At 44.1% G+C, this 17,131-nt stretch overlaps 1 protein-coding gene across 2 annotated transcripts in view; it reads right to left on the bottom strand.

The window, feature by feature from the left end:
• Positions 1–17,131, bottom strand: part of LOC143942691 (NACHT, LRR and PYD domains-containing protein 12-like) — a 55,090-nt gene that overhangs the window by 6,035 nt on the left and 31,924 nt on the right. For both annotated transcript variants that reach the window (XM_077464069.1, XM_077464068.1), the window contains 2 exons: positions 7,522–7,608; positions 6,525–6,689 (listed from right to left, as the gene is read on the bottom strand). In XM_077464069.1, coding sequence (XP_077320195.1) covers positions 6,525–6,689; positions 7,522–7,608 — 252 coding nt within the window. The remainder of the gene's footprint in view (positions 1–6,524; positions 6,690–7,521; positions 7,609–17,131) is intronic.

Genomic DNA, 17,131 nt, shown 5'->3' with positions numbered 1-17,131 from the left:
CCTAGCATAACATCTTGCAATCATGGCAAGCACGCATCCTGGTGTAACTCCTTGCAATCGTTGCAGGCACGCATCCTAGCATAACATCTTGCAATCGTTGCAAGCACGCATCTTGGCATAACATCTTGCAATCGTTGCAAGCACGCACCCAAACACATGTTCAAGCACAACTCCTGCAGTCTTCGCAAAGCACATGCGATAACACGAATTTCTCACAGTCACTATGAACACATTTCCAGTGACAAACTCCCACGCAATTGTCGCAAGCACACGTTTAAACACTACTTTTTCAATCGTGCCAAGGCTCGCGACTTAGCATAACGTCTTGCAATCATTCTTTTGCAAGCACACATTCTCAGTGGCACACAAACTGGCTACACGTCGTTTTCAGCAGCACTTAGTTGGCCACTTGTCTTCTGTGGCTTTTCTTACAAGCCACTCACCGTTTCCTGTCTGTCGGTCTCTCCCTTAGGATAGTTGAGTTCAACTTCCATCCAGCACCTGGATCGTGTTGACACACGCAACTGGCTTCTGCCTGTAACACGCTCAGGCTATACCTAGCCAGCGTTCAGCATTTCTCATCCTTACAGGGCCCGGAGAGCCACCTGTCTTTATGGCTCATACAGCAAGATCCCCACTTCGAGGCTTCCAGAGGCATCACCCATAGCCAACGGAAAACGCTCGCCCATCACAACTGCCATCTTTAGGGACATGAAATCCTCGCATATTCCCCAGTCTAGTCATCCAAGCGGCCATCTACCTGGCCCTTTGTGGTTTTCCATGGCCTAGCCAATTTATTGTCGGTAGCACTGGCAGCCAGGTTCTACACAGACACTATCTGACGAATGTTCAAATCTGCAATACGGGCCATTCCCCAGGATCGATCTTTATGTCACACCTCCTGGTCCTCCTCTCACGGACACAGGACCCTTCTCAGATCCTTAATTTAGATGCCGTGGCAATAGCAGACCTGTCAATGTCGGAAGGTTCCTTACTGCATGGATTGATGTATCAGTGTTTAAACCGTCTACGATGCCCCTGTCGCCCCTGGTAGTGACAGATGCCACAGCCTCCACAGGCTTCGCGGGAATTTTTGGCCACCACTGGTTTACAGGACCATGGCATCAGGGATACTCCTAAACCCCGGTTTACCTGGACTTCCTCCCTCTTCAGGCTATACCCAGTCATGACAGCCTCTCGTATCTGGGGTCATGTCAGGACAGGACAGGCTGTGGCGTTCACCACCGACAACTGGGCCGAGGCTCATCTTGTTATTGAAGCCAGGTCTGGACCGCTCTCGGTTGTGTCCTTCCTGCGCAGACTGCTGCAGTTAGCCCGGTGGCACCAGTTTAATGTCCATTGTATGTTCATTCCAGGCCTTCAGCAATCCCGCAGGCCAAGTTCTGCATAGTCGTTACTTGGCTCGCTACCAACTTCATTTCATCCTCCTCCTTGCAGTGTCTAAAACCCAGCAATCTGACTCCAGGATGGACGTCCATTTCTATAGAGAAGCAGGGCTTGGTATCAAGTAACCGTACTCGACTACCTACTGTCACTCCTACCGGAACGCGTAGACTCTAGTTCCCTATTGCTTTCGTGCCAACACTTGTGTACCTGCCAGTTTCCCAAACACGTGGGGTTCTTCTACACAGCCTACACCTCGACCCCGGTCCATACCGTGGACACTCTTTAGTATTTGAGCACCCTTGGCAGCATGTTGGCGTGGGTCCCAAGTCACGTCATTGAAAGACTAAGCAGTTGGGACCCTGCCTACCTCGCCCGGTACATTCCCAATCCTCGGGTGGAAATGGCACAAGCGTTCACCAAACTTGCTCAACTAATTAAGCTAAAACTAATAAAACTGCAACCCTACCTGAATGTTTTGCCCCCTTATTTTGGTATACCGACCATCAGACCAGGGCACACTTCAGGTCCATTTTATGTGGTTAATCTTATGGTAGAGGCTACTTGTTCATATCCGTATCGGCCATAGGGCTTTGACCATAAGTAAGAAGGCCAGTGTGGTGGCCTGAATTTATGGGAGGAGCCCGGAGGGTATTTAACCAGCCCGCTCGCCTGTGGTCTTTGTCGGTTTCCGGTGCGCGGCACCCACCCTCCCTTCCCCTTTTCAGGGCATTTCTCAAATTCATTTCTCTTCACATATATTAAATTCTAATCTAGGGTATGCCCCCTTATTTTGGTATACCGACCATCAGACCAGGGCACACTTCAGGTCCATTTCATGTGGTTAATCTTATGGTAGAGGCTACTTGTTCATATCCGTATCGGCCATAGGGCTTTGACCATATATATATATATATATATGGAAAGTGATCAATCCTGATGGCCGATCTCATTTCTTGAGGGACAAAAAAATGCAAGGACAGAACAAATACCCCCAAATGACCCCTTTTTAGAAAGTAGACAATCCAAGGTATTTAGTAAGAGGCATGGTGAGTTTTTTTTTTGTTTTTTTTTTAAGTTGTAATTTCATGTCATAATTTTTTGTAAAGTGACAATAAAAAAATAAAAAATAAAAAATGTAATTTTTTTTTATTTACATACAGTCACTTGTATGTAAGCATGTTTTATTGACACGGAAATAGACAATCCAAGGTATTTAGTAAGAGGCATGGTGAGTTTTTTTTTTTTTTATTGAAATTTGATGTTTTTATTTTATTTATTTATCTACACCAGTGCAGTACAGTGTCATCATATAATGGTGTGACAGTCATCAGGGGCACTGACTGGACTATTTATTTTTTATTACATTTTTTAATTTTTATTTTTTTCTAACACACTGTGACCAGAGCAATATAATGGTAATTAAAGGGGAATTAAATTGTATGTAAGCATGTTTTATTGACACGAGTATATGAATACATATATGACTTTCCTGTTTTTCTTATTTCAATATAATTATTATGAATTATTATTATTTCTTTAATTATAATGGTAATTAAAGAAAGGGAATCTGGGACTTTAAATGAGGTTATTGACTGGTAGAGGTTAAATTGTATGTAAGCATGTTTTATTGACATGAGAATAGACAATCCAGGGTGTTTAGTAAGAGGCATGGTGAGTTTTTTTGAAGTTGTCATTTGATGTAAAATGACAATAAAAAAATATATATATATATATTTTTTTAAATTTTATTTATTTATCTACACCAATTCAGTAAGTGTCATCATATAACTGGTGTGACAGTCATCAGGGACACTGGACACTGGTGACAGTACAAAAAAAAGTTTTTTAAATTTATTTATTTATTTTTTATTACATTTTTTCTTTTTTGTTTTAATTATTTTTTCTTTTCTAACACACTGTGACCAGAGCAATATAATGGTAATTAAAGAAGGGCAATTAAATTGTATGCAAGTATGTTTTATTGACACGAGTATATATGAATACATATATGAATTTCCTGTTTTTCTTTTTTCAACATCAGGTTTAACCATATTTTTTTCTTGTAGATACCCTATAACAGGGATATGCAATTAGTGGACCTCCACCTGTTGTAAAATGCCTCTGGGTGTCATGTGTCTCTGCCTCTGGGTGTCATGCTTGTGGCTGTCAGAGTCTTGCTATGCCTCATGAGAATTGTAGTTCTGTAACAGCTGTAGGTCTGCTAATTGCATATCCCTGCCCTGTAGCATCCTCCCCTGAGGAAGTGTTTTTTTTTTACACGAAACGCGTCGGAAATCAGGACGTAGCTACATGCCGGTTTGTGCTGCCAAGCTGATGTGTACATATATGAATTTCTACAATTTTATATTATTATCATCTATTTTTGCTATGTGCTGTTCATGTATACCTCTATGAATTTATGGTGTCTATGCATTTTGTGCATATGTGTGTGTGTGTGTATATATATATATATATATATATATATATATATATATATATATATATATATATATATATATATATATATATACAGTGGTGTGAAAAAGTGTCCTCATTTCCTGTTACTTTGCATGTTTGTCACACTTAAGGCCGCGTACACACGCGGGGACTGTTCGCTCAACTTTGTCCGCTGAACAGTGTTTCGGCGGACAGTCCGCTCGTGTGTGGGCTTCAGCGGACAGTTTCAGCGAACAGTCTGCTGAACAAAGTTTTTCAGAATTTCCGAAAAACTGTCCGCTGAAACTTTGTTTCAGCGAACAGTCCCCTCGTGTGTAGGCTTGTTCGTCAAACTAAGTTCCGCGCATGCTCAGAAAGGATTTACACGCCGAAGGTTGTATTGCAGTGTATAGGACGTCGTATTTTTCGTCCCGTCGTACGTGCCGTTCACGTCATCGCGCAAGTTTCAGCGGACTGTTCGTTCGTCGTGTGTGGCCAAGTCCGTCCATGCTAATTTTGAGCGGACTGTCCGCTGAAACTGTTTGACGAACAAAGTTGAGCGAACAGTCCCCGCGTGTGTACGCGGCCTTAGTGTTTCGGAACATCAAACCAATTTAAACAATAGTCAAGGACAACACAAGTAAACACAAAATGCAATTTGTAAATGAAGGTGTTTATTATTAAAGGTGAAAAAAAATCCAAACCATCATGGCCCTGTGTGAAAAAGTGATTGCCCCCTAAACCTAATAACTGGTTGGGCCACCCTTAGCAGCAACAACTGCAACCAAGCGTTTGCGATAACGTGCAATGAGGCTTTTACAGCGTCCTGGAGGAATTTTGGCCCACTCATCTTTGCAGAATTGTCCTAATTCAGTTACATTAGAGGGTTTTCGAGCATGAACGGCCTTTTTAAGGTCATACCACAACATCTCAATAGGATTCAGGTCAGGACTTTGGCTAGGCCACTCCAAAGTCTTCATTTTGTTTTTCTTCAGCCATTCGGTGGTGGACTTGCTGGTGTGTTTAGGATCATTGTCCTGCTGCAGAACCCAAGTTCGTTTCAGCTTGTGTACACGAACAGATGGTCGGACATTCTCCTTCAGGATCTCTTGGTAGACAGCAGAATTCATAGTTCCTTTTATCACGGCAAGTCTTCCAGGTCCTGAAGCAGCAAAACAGCCCCAGACCATCACACTACCACCACCATATTTTACTGTTGGTATAATGTTCTTTTTATGAAATGCAGTGTTCCTTCTACACCAGATATACTTGGACACATACCTTCCAAAGAGTTCCACTTTTGTCTCATCGCTCCACAGAATGTTGTCCCAAAATTCTTGGGGATCATCAAGATGTGTTGTGGTGAAATTGAGACGAGCTTTGATGTTCTTTTTGCTCAGCAGTGGTTTTCTCCTTGGAACTCTGCCATGCAGGCCATTTTTGCCCAGTCTTTTTCTGATGGTGGAGGCATGAACGCTGACCTTAACTGAGGCAAGTGAGGCCTGCAGTTCCTTGGACGTTGTTGTGGGGTCTTTTGTGACCTCTTGGATGAGTGGTCGCTGCGCTCTTGGGGTAATTTTGGGCGGCCGGCCACTCCTGGGAAGGTTCACCACTGTTCCATGTCTTCACCATTTGTGGATAATGGCTCTCACTGTGGTTCGCTGGATTCCCAAAGCTTTGGAAATGGCTTTATAACCCTTTCCAGACTGATAGATCTCAATTACTTTCTTTCTCAATTGTTCCTGAATTTCTTTGGGTCTCGGCATGATGTGTAGCTTTTAAGGATCTTCTGGTGGACCTTACTGTGTCAAGCAGCTCCTATTTAAGTGATGCCTTGATTGTGAACAGGTGTGGCAATAATCAGGCCTGGGTGTGGCTAGAGAAATTGAACTCAGGTGTGGACAACCACAGTTATAGTATGTTTTAACAAGGGGGGCAATCACTTTTTCACACAGAGCCATGATGGTTTGGATTTTTTTTCACCTTTAATAATAAACACCTTCATTTACAAATTGCATTTTGTGTTTACTTGTGTTGTCCTTGACTATTGTTTAAATTGGTTTGATGTTCCGAAACACTTAAGTGTGACAAACATGCAAAAGGAACAGGAAATGAGGAAGGGGGCAAACACTTTTTCACACCACTGTATATAATACTACTTTGTTTACATGAATTAAATATGAGTATATATTTAATGTAAAAATTCATGAAAAATTCATGAGTATACATGTGTAAAAATAAAAAAATAAAAGGTAAAATAAATAAGAAAAAAAATGTGCCACGTCCCGCCGAGCTCATGCGCAGAAGAGAATGCATAGGTGAGTAGCGCCCGCATATGAAAACAGAGGACAAACCACACATGTGAGGTATCGCCACGATCGCTAGAGCGAGAGCAATAATTCTAGCCCTAGACCTCCTCTGTAACTCAAAAAATGTAACCCGTAGAATTTTTTTTTGGAGATTTTTAAGGGTAAAAGTTTGTCGCCATTGCACGAGGGGGCGCAATTTTGAATCGTGACATGTTGGGTATCAATTGACTCGGCGTAACATTATCTTTCACAATATAAAAAAAAAAATTGGGCTGAATAGAGAAACACATTTTAGGAGATACAGTATATTAGTTTGTAAACGCCCTTAATAAAAGAAGGGCTGAAGAGGTTAAGGATTGTAGGAATACTTACAGCAAGTTTGTTATCCTGCAACCGGCAACGGCAGTTAGTAATTCGTCAAAGTGTGGTCCAGCCATGTTGTTACGGGAAAGGTCGAGCTCCTGTAGAGTCTGGTTCCCTATTAATGCTTCGGCCAACAATGAAGAAGAGTTGCATGTCAGAGCGTTTTTCCTCAGACTGGAGAAGAAACATTAGAAAACATATATATTATTATCATTGCGACGGGTCACTTGGCAATATTTTAATATTTTACATTTCATGTATTCCCAACACAAGGTCTGACAAAAATCAGATGGGAGTTGTAGCATTACCCAATCTACTAGAAAGAAAGAAAAAATATATATATATATATATATATATATATATATATATATATATATATATATATATATATATATATATATTTCTTTTTCTATACATATATATATTTTTTCTTTTTCTATACATATATATATATATTTTTTCTTTTTCTATACATATATATTTTTTTTTCTTTTTCTACATATATATTGTTTTCTTTTTATTTATATATATATATATATATATATATATATATATATATATATATATATATATTTTTTTTTTATATATGCAATTCTATATTTTCACATATTCCCTGTTTCTTCAAAAAAAATAATAATAATATTATAATATATATTATATATATTATATTATATATATATATTATATATATATAATATATATACATATATATACATATATATATATATATATATATATATGTATGTATATATATATATATATAAAGAAAAAAATATATGTATAGAAAAAGAAATATATATATATATATATATATATATATATATATATATATATATATATATATATATATATATATATATATATATATATATATATATATATATATATATAATTAAGTTTGGGGATACAAGTAATTTTCTAGCAAAAAAAAGTAGATTTTTACACGTTGGAGAAAATTGTCAGAATTGGCACGGATGGGAATTAGATAAGAACGATAAGAACTAACCTCAGTTTTTGGATCTGGCAGTGAGGGTTCAGTAATATATCATGTATGATCTTCATGTCATCATCGTTCAGGTTATTGTTAGAGAGTCTGTAGGGAAAAAGTACATTTATTGAAATATTATGAATTCGGGTAAATTCGGGATCACATTCACAACAGCGGTTGGAATCTGTTGGCTAAATTACCAGCAGACGTGGTCACCATTCAAATGGGCTTTCTAATATTTGAGTTGGTATTAATGAGATGGAGGATTCATTTGATGCTCCATGCTGAGAATGCATATCGTTGTAAAAAATCAAAGGGTTTGTTTACATGGGCTTGGGGGTGGGGTCTGTAAAAGCAGGAAGCGGAGCCATGGTTTTATCCCGCCTCCCACCTCCACCATCACCATCACCACCCACCCAAACCGGGGCAGGTGCTCAAGGCTGTACCCATTCTGTGGATGTGTACAGAAAAGGCCATCAAATTTGCATAAAAAAGCCACTCCTTCCACGAGGCCGCAGCGAAAATATCGTCAGTGCATAGGGCCCTTACTGACGCGTTTCGTCGTCAAACACTGATATGCCTATTCTGCCTTATAGGAAGATTCCTTTGACAATGTCTTTGAGAATGAAACACATCAGAGAAGGCCCTATGCACTGAAGATATTGTTGTCGCGGCCTTGCGGTGGAGGCAGCGTTTTTTTTTTTTTGAAAATTGTATGGCCTTTTCTGCACATGTGCTTTCATTTTTTATTTAATAAATACTACACCATATTAGCTACATCTTGGCTCCTGGTGAGGTTTTTTTTTATAAAGTGTTGACCTCACTGAAGGGGAATGTGGAGCCTTTGCAGTCTATTCCACTTCCACTTGGATGCTGACTAATAACGCAAGACCCACCTAAGATCATCCTCTATGACATCAGGGTCCCCAGAGAGCTTCCCTCTTACATCAGGGTCCCCAGAGAGCCTCCCTCTTACATCAGGGTCCCCAGAGAGCCTCCCTCTTACATCAGGATCCCCAGAGAGCCTCCCTCTTACATCAGGGTCCCCAGAGAGCCTCCCTCTTACATCAGGGTCCCCAGAGAGCCTCCTTCTTACATCAGGGTCCCCAGAGAGCCTCCCCCTTACATCAGGGTCCCCAGAGAGCCTCCCTCTTACATCTTACGTCAAAGCTCAGAGGAGGCATTCGACGGGGGGCATTTTTTAATAATTATTTTTATTTATTTATTTACTTTTCGGGTCAGCGAGCGATGTAATTGAAGATGGATTTATATCCAGGGACACTGTTTTTTTATTTTTTAATAAAGGAATTGTCAAAAACTTGTCTCTTGCTTTTATTACTTTTGCCACTTTTTTGGTGAATAGGTAGGGGTACTATGTACCCGATACACATACACATGAGGGGTGCAGGATCTGGATGCCCCCTTGTTAAAGGGGGCTTCCAGATTCCGATAAGTCCCTTGCCCCCAGATCCCCACAACTGCTGGTCACAGTTGTGGGGATGAGGCCCTTGTCCCCATCAACATGGGGACAATGTGCTTTGGGGTGGGCGGGCATAGCACTCACCCCCCCCACGTTGAGGGCATGTGGCCTGGGATGGTTCAGGAGGGGGGTGCTCACTCGTCCCCCACCATTCCTGACTTGCCAGGCTGTATGCCTGGATAAGGGTCTGGTATGGATTTTGGGGGGGACCCCACACTGTTTTTTTTTTTTTTTTAATTTTGGCATGGGGTTTCCCTCCAAATCCATACCAGAGGCAAAGGACCAAGTATGGACTGGGAGGAACCCCCATACCATTTTTTTCTTTATTTTTTAACCAGCACTTTTTTTTATTGTTCAGCTGTCAGCGGAGAAACCCACTGACACCTGATAACTCATCGGTTATTAAGGACATCAGCTTCCCGGCACCGTTCCTTAACAACTAGCTTACACTGCGCCCTGATTGGGCAAAGCTTTGTCCAGTCAGGGTGCAGAATGCACTGTGTGGCCCACAGTACATTGCAGGGTGTTCGTCGGGGCAAATACTCTGCGAATTTGGGTGTTAGGAGAACGGCTGAACGGGCAAATGTTCAACCCAAACTGATGCTCAACCCAAAACCATTCACCCATCCCTATTCATAACCATCAGATTCCCACACTCATTGTGTCAGGACAGAGATCTGAACCTGCAAACTCTGTTGTGTCTGGATATGTCTCTTCTTGGTGAACCATCTGGACAGCTCCTTGAACAATTCCTTAAATGATCCTGCCTTCGGGGGCGCATGCGCGGCGAGAAACGAGGCAGCAGCTAGGTCTCTGAGCTCCCGGGGCTACGGAGAAGTTATATCACTCCCCAGGACGATTGGGCCCGAATTTTGGTCCACAAACAACGGTAATCGCCTGCGGGACCACTTGTGCATGCCGACATCTAAGAAAAGCAAGCGGAAGACCGCTCAACGCTCTCTTACGGCCTACCTTCTACGGACCTCGGACGGACCAGACATGTCCCAAGATGGCGCCCATTCCCCCAAGGCCGATGCAGCCTCGCGTCCAGCGGGCCCACTCCACGGCATGGGCGACGCTCTCACTAAAGCGGATTTGGAGGACAGCCTGTCCTCTATGTACGATAGGCTGGCGAAGAAATTCCAAGCGGAGCTGCATAAATCCACGAGCTTGATTTCTCAGGAAATGGCGGCCCTGGGCAATAGGACAGACCTCCTGGAAGTTAAGCACGACGAACTGCACCTTGCCTATTCGGACTTACGAAGGGATCATGAGCTGCTCGGTGACACGGTCGTTCAACTTCAAAACCACTTAGAGGACCTTGACAACCGCAACAGGAGGAATAACGTTCGTGTGCGAGGTATTCCCGAGTCGGTGACAGACCTCCCGGCCACGATCGTTCGTCTGTTTCAACTCCTACTTCCGAACCAGTCTACCGAAGCCTTTACATGCGATCGTCTACATCGCGCCCTGAGACCCAAACCTCCTCCCGATAAGCCGCCCAGGGATATAGTAATGTGTCTCAAGGACTACCTTATAAAGGAGGAAATCCTTCGTGCCTCACGAAATATGCCTCGGATCCAACTGGACGGAGCTTCTGTCCAGATCTACCCGGATATTTCACCGGCAACATTAGAGAAGCGAAGGAAGATGAAGGAGATTACCTCCTCCTTGCAGTCTGCCCACATACGGTACCGCTGGGGTTTCCCGTTCAAACTGATTGTGCCTCATAACGGTTCTACTTACATAGCCTCTACGATATCCGAAGGCAAAGATATTTTGGTGAAGCTGGGTCTTCTGGAACGACAACGTTCGCCTCGCCACCCACCGACCCCGCGACCATCCCCTATCTGGGCTACACCATCGCCTCAAAGGGACAGAAGGTCTCGCAGACTCCAGCCACTTCCGGATGTTTGAGGTCTGTTTCTCCATACCGTGACCTCTTCAGAATTCCTCCCTTCGTCTGTCCTGGTATCTCCCAATGCCCCCGTTTCCTAATGCTCAACAGGTGCTCGGCTACTACATCATCTGTTTTCTCCATGTCCCGGGAGGCTGAGGAAATTGACTTTGTTTTTTCGTTTCCTCCCTGGGGCCTCACCCTCTCTGACATTCGTAGCTGCGCTTCCCCCCTTCCATACCTGCACACCATTCCTCACGTATCCTTAGTCCCAGAGACCTGAGTATCAGGCTTTTTGGACACACTCATCTTGTTATAGTCTCCCAGTTGACTAACGATTTTCACCCACTGTGGGACATGTGTGTAGCAGGTGGCAGTTGGGCCGTAAGGCCTAGTATTTACACAATTTTCTTGGTCCGGCTGGACTTTCCAACCAGACCCCATAGAGTGTTAAGTTTTATTTTTATGCTTATGTTTATTAGCTTTGCTGACTTCACGACGGAATGTATTTTCTTTGCCTATAAACTCGGGGCTGATGGATCTCCGATTCATATCGGACCTCCTGACGGCCCCATAGGTACTAGATTGGGCCTGATATTGGCTCATGCGGGCCCCTCTGGTTTTGGTCTCAACCATTTTAACCCCAATTCTCCCCGCGGATCACCCGCACCTTTGCGGTTGAACACTGGCTGATATGGGTCTCCATGTTATCTCACATAATGTGAGAGGTTTTAACTCCCCTCATAAACGGAGGAAAGCCTTCCGATACTATAAACGTATTGGGGCGGATATCATCTTACTACAGGAGACGCACTTCTCCTCGGGGGCCTGCCCCACATTTTTTGATAAGTCATATAAATTACATTACACTACTACATTTGATTCCAGGACCAGAGGAGTGGCAATTTATATTCGTAATTCTGTTTCATTTGAACCCTCACATGTGTTTAAAGATCAGGATAGTAGGTTTCTAATTGTTCAGGGTACATTGCAGGGTAAGGAGGTAACGATTGCTAATCTGTACGCCCCTAATAATGCACAGAGTGCCTTCTATCACCTTTTCCTACGTACTCTCGACAGATACATCTCCCCCCACCTGATAGTGGGTGGAGACTTCAACTTAGTGGCTAATCCTGCGGAGGATAGAAGCCGAACGTCACATAGTGCTAGGGTTTTCCCTAAATTTCTCTCTAAAGCATTGGATGGTTTGCAGCTTATTGACACCTGGAGGGCCCTTAATATTGGAGCTCGTGAATATACACACTACTCTCACCCTCACGATAGCTACGCTAGGCTTGATTATATTTTTGCTTCCCCGGTTCTTTTGGCCAATTCCACACACACTACTATCCACCCGTGCCCATGGTCTGACCATCAGATTGTAGCCTTTCATACCTCCCACGTGGGCCTCTCCCCCTCTCTTGCCTCCTGGCGATTGAATGATTCCTTACTCTCAGACCCCACTACCCATACTCAGATTGAGAGCCACCTAGCAGACTACTTCGCGATCAATGACACCCCGGACGTCTCACCCCAGGTTCTTTGGACCGCCCATAAAGCGGTTCTCCGTGGTCGTTTGATTGAAATAGCAGTCACTAGGAAGAAACAATGTAATGCTAAGATTCAGGCCCTCACACGGGAGCTGCGTGCCCTCTACCAGTCCCACGTTCAGGCACATTCCCCTGATGTCCTTCTGTTGATTAATCAAAAGCGTACCGAACTAGACAATATCCTCTCGGAACGTACCGAGAAATCACTTCGGTGGTCAAAAGCTAGATTCCTGCTACATAGTAACACGGCTTCCAGGATGTTTTCGCATAAACTACACCAATCTTTACAACCTACTCATGTTTATAAATTGAAAAATGACAAAGGTACTCTGGTTTCGCACCCTAATGAAGTACTCAAAATTTTCTCATCCTTCTACCGAGATCTTTTATCTTCCCCCTCGCATCCAATGCCGGATAATGTAGATGAGTGGCTGAACTCGCTCCCCCTTCCATCCCTCTCCGATGCACAGCGGGCCACACTTAACGCCCCCTGCACCGAACAGGAGGTGTTGGACACTATTAAGACACTCAAATCCTCTACAGCCCCTGGCCCGGATGGCTACACCTCCACGTATTACAAGAAATTTTCACAGATCCTGGCCCCTAAACTGTCCAGACTCATTAATCAGACGCTGCAAGGACAGACTCTCCCTGACGAGATGTTGCATGCTAATATGACCCTGATCCCCAAACCCCATAAAGACCACTCCCTACCCCAGAATTTTAGGCCCATTTCGGTGTTAAATAATGACATTAAAATACTAGGAAAGATATTGGCAAATAGATTGGCCCCTATTGTAGGTGCCCTTGTGTCACCGGAGCAGACTGGTTTTATCCCCAATAGGCAGATCACTGATAACATTCGTTTGGCAACGAATATCATTCAAGATGCGAACCTTTTCTCCCGTAAGGTTTTGATTTTCGGGTTGGATATCCAAAAAGCGTTCGACAGTGTCCTCTGGCCCTATCTAGACCGGGTTTTGGCCAGGTTTGGATTTGTGGGCGAATTCATTAATGGTTTTAAAGCACTGTATCATAGACCCCATACGAGGATCAAACTCCCCGGTAGCTCCTCCGAATTTTTCCCTATAAGTCGGGGTACCCGCCAGGGCTGTCCCCTGTCCCCACTTATATTTGCCTTGGCTCTGGAGCCCCTTGCCAGGGCCATTGTTACTAATCCAAACATAGGTGGTTACTTGAAAGAGGAAGGGGAGTACAAGCTTAGCCTTTACGCGGACGATGTCCTATTGTTTTTACCCAATCCTTTGATAGCTCTTCCCAATCTTCTGGAGCTCTTGGGCACCTTTCACAAGCTTTCGGGCTTGGGGGTGAATATAGCTAAGTGTGCTGCCCTTCCTATCAACTTTACCCCTGCAGAAGTTTCTAATTTGCGCTCATATTTTGGTCTCTCTCTCTCTAAAAACACCATTTTATACCTAGGGGTCCATCTAGCTCCTTCCTTACCAGAAATCTATAGCGCCAACTATCCTCCGGCCTTTACAATGGTTCGGAGGTGGCTACGTTTGTGGTCAACTTTTCGTATCCCTTTGATTGGGAGGGTGGTAGCGGTTAAAATGTCTATTGTGCCGAAACTTTTATATTACTTCAGGGCTCTCCCTATCTATGTGTCACGCCAAGCCCTCACCTCGCTACAACGCGATATTAACACTTTTCTATGGCAGGGAAAGAGGCCCAGGCTAGGGAGACATCTAACGCATCGCTCACTTTTACAGGGCGGCTTGGGACTCCCGGATGTATGGCTATATTACTTAGCGGCCAGGTTGGCCCAGACAGCTCAATGGCATGCTCCAGCGGTTGGTATACCGTGGTTGCAATTTGAAACTCAGTCTTTGCGACCTTATTTCCTCCCGGGTGTCCTGTGGCAGGAGAATCTCCGTCCAAGGGACTTAGCCCCTCTCAATAACATAGTGAGTAGCTCCTTATACCTCTGGTCACTGTATAAGACTAAATTTCGACTGCGACCTAACAGGCCTACTTTGGCATCGTTTTTGGGCGATAGGAGATTCCCCCTGGCGTTTGGGTCTCCTGTTGCCTTCAGATGGTGGATCCAAAGGTCTTTGGTCACTCTGCGGGACCTTTCTGGTAGACGAGGTGCCTTCACCTCCTTTTCACAACTCCAATCACAACATGAGGTGCCAAGGGCCGAATTCTACAAATATCTCCAGATTAGACACTTTTTTCAGACACATTATAGTTCTCTAGGTGACATCTCTAATACCCAATTTGAATCTTTATGCTATAGACACTCCAGAGACAGGGGTATTATTTCTACGGTGTACAAACACCTTCTGGAATCCCAAATGCCAGAGAAAACTAGGGCGATGTGCCTCTGGGAGGCGGATTTAGACACAGAGTTCACGCCTGAGGAATGGAGTGTGATGCTTGTGAATATGCATAAGTGTGCTAGATCTATGGCGGTGAAGGACACCGTTGTGAAGCTTCATACTCGGTGGTACCTCACCCCGGATAGGATTCACAGGTTTTACCCCACGGTTCCTGATCGCTGTTTTAGGGGTTGCCCGGTGACAGGCTCTCTGATCCATATTTTCTGGAGCTGTCCCCAGCTCCGGGGGGTTTGGGATCAGGTACGCACCACGGTGTCCTCGATTGTGGGATCCGTGGTTGACTTGTCACCTGCACACTGTCTGTTGTTCGCTCCTATAGCAGGGGTTTCCCGCCCCACCCAAAGGTTGATCAATACACTGTTCTGTGCTGTCCACTGGACGATAGCGCTACATTGGCGCTCGCAAGTTACCTCCTGGTCGGGGGTTCTTGGTAGGATGGACGCTATCCGTCTAATGGAACGGGTACATCACACCATTATGGACACCATGCATATCCATACTGCCAAATGGTTCGAATGGCCGGAGGGTTCCGGTCCTATGGGGGGTCCCTCCCCGCATATCCCTTAGTAGGTGTTACACCGGTGTCCGGGCGATCCCATTGCATTTGTATATTGATACCTTTTTGTTGGTTTATTCTCCTATATCCTTGATCCGGACCTGAGACTAGCGCCAGCTTGTAAACAGTACTGTAGTGTATTAACTATCTGTCGGTGAAGTCAATAGCAATGATTATTGCAAGGTTAACTTTTTGTTTATGTTTCTTTTATTTCCCCTTGTTTTACTAACTCTCTATTATGTACATCTTTGCACTTGATAAGCATCGTCTGGTGCATACGTTCCAGGCTGTGTACGTTAATCACTTTTTTAAATGTTCCTTGTTGGGCCTGGACCGCTGCTGTGCCAGCAACATTTGTATGATGTGTATATCCATTATGCTCTCCATTGATGCTGTCATGTACTTGTGTCTGTTGATCGAATTATGCTTCTTTTACCACCAATAAAACGTTTGTAATCAAAAAAAATGATCCTGCCTTCAAATTTGAATCTTTACTCCTCCCATGAACTTCCTGTTAAAGCCATGCCTTTGCGCTTCCTGTTTGCCAGGTTATTGGGCTCTCTCCAGACAGTATTTCACTCCTGCTGCCATCCATATCTTCGCTCCTGTTCATTACAGACCTTTGGCTTGTTCCTCCACTATGCTTCTGTTTGATCCCAACCTGCAACCATTCGTTACTGACCTTTGGATTGTTCCTCAACATCACTTTTGCTTGATGCCAACCTGCAACCACTCATTACCAACCTTTGGGTTGTTCCTTGACTACACTTCTGCTTGATCCCAACCTGCAACTGCTTGAAATGCCACGTACACACGATCAGACTTTCCGACGGACCAGAGTCCGTAGGACAAATTGATTGTGCGTGGGCTCCTGCGGACTTTTTCGTCCCAAAGTCCGCCGGAACTAGAAATAAGACTGGCTTCAAATATGTCCATTGGACTCTGCTTTTAGCGGACAATCTGTTCGTCTGTGTGCTAGTCCGACGGACTAAAACCGACGATAGGACAGCTATTGGCTATTGGCTATTAACTTCCTTATTCTACATCATCACATTCAAATCCCTCAGACTTTTGGAGTGATTATGTGTGGCCAAGTCCGTTCGTTTGAAAGTCCGGTGGACCTTAGCTGCAAAGTCCGTTGGATTGTCCGCCAAACCAAGTCCGTAAAAATGTCTGGTCATGTGTACATGGCATTACTGACCTTTGGCTTGTTTACTGACAAGTAAACAAGTACTTATCTGTACATTTTCTATCTTCTACTGGGCCCCAGCTTGCTCATTTCCTGGTGGGGTGATCATAGGGACTGCCACCTGGTAATAGCATGCAGCTAAACCCATCTCCACCATCAGGAGCTCTAATGAATACTGGTTAGTACTTAGACCCGGCACCTCAAGTGAGCCCATGACATGCACAAGGGTGACCTGCTTGTATACCTATCCTGCTGGTCAGTGGGGGTCTCTCTATTGACCTATAGCTAGAGGTCTCTGAGCCTGACCCTTGACTGTGATACAATGATTAGGGAAAGGAGGCTGCAACACTAATGCCGCATACACACAACAGGACTTTTCGACATCAAAGGTCCGCTGGAACGATTCCGGCGGACCATTCAATCGCGTGTGGGCTGCAGCGGACTTTTGATTGGCAAAAATCCGACAGACTTTAGAAATGTTTCAGAAAATGTTTCAAATTTTTCCGCCGGAACTCCGCCGGACCCAGTTCCTACCGAGAAATCCACTCGTGTGTATGCTAGTCCGACGGACAAAAACCAACGAGAGGGCA

This window comes from Lithobates pipiens, unplaced genomic scaffold, assembly GCF_037356315.1.
Source record: "Lithobates pipiens isolate NorthernLeopardFrog02 unplaced genomic scaffold, aLitPip1_a1.2 Scaffold_30, whole genome shotgun sequence".
In the NCBI taxonomy this organism is placed as follows: Eukaryota; Metazoa; Chordata; class Amphibia; order Anura; family Ranidae; genus Lithobates; species Lithobates pipiens.
Note: the sequence above shows the minus strand (reverse complement) of the source record. Positions and strands in the feature narration are given on the sequence as shown.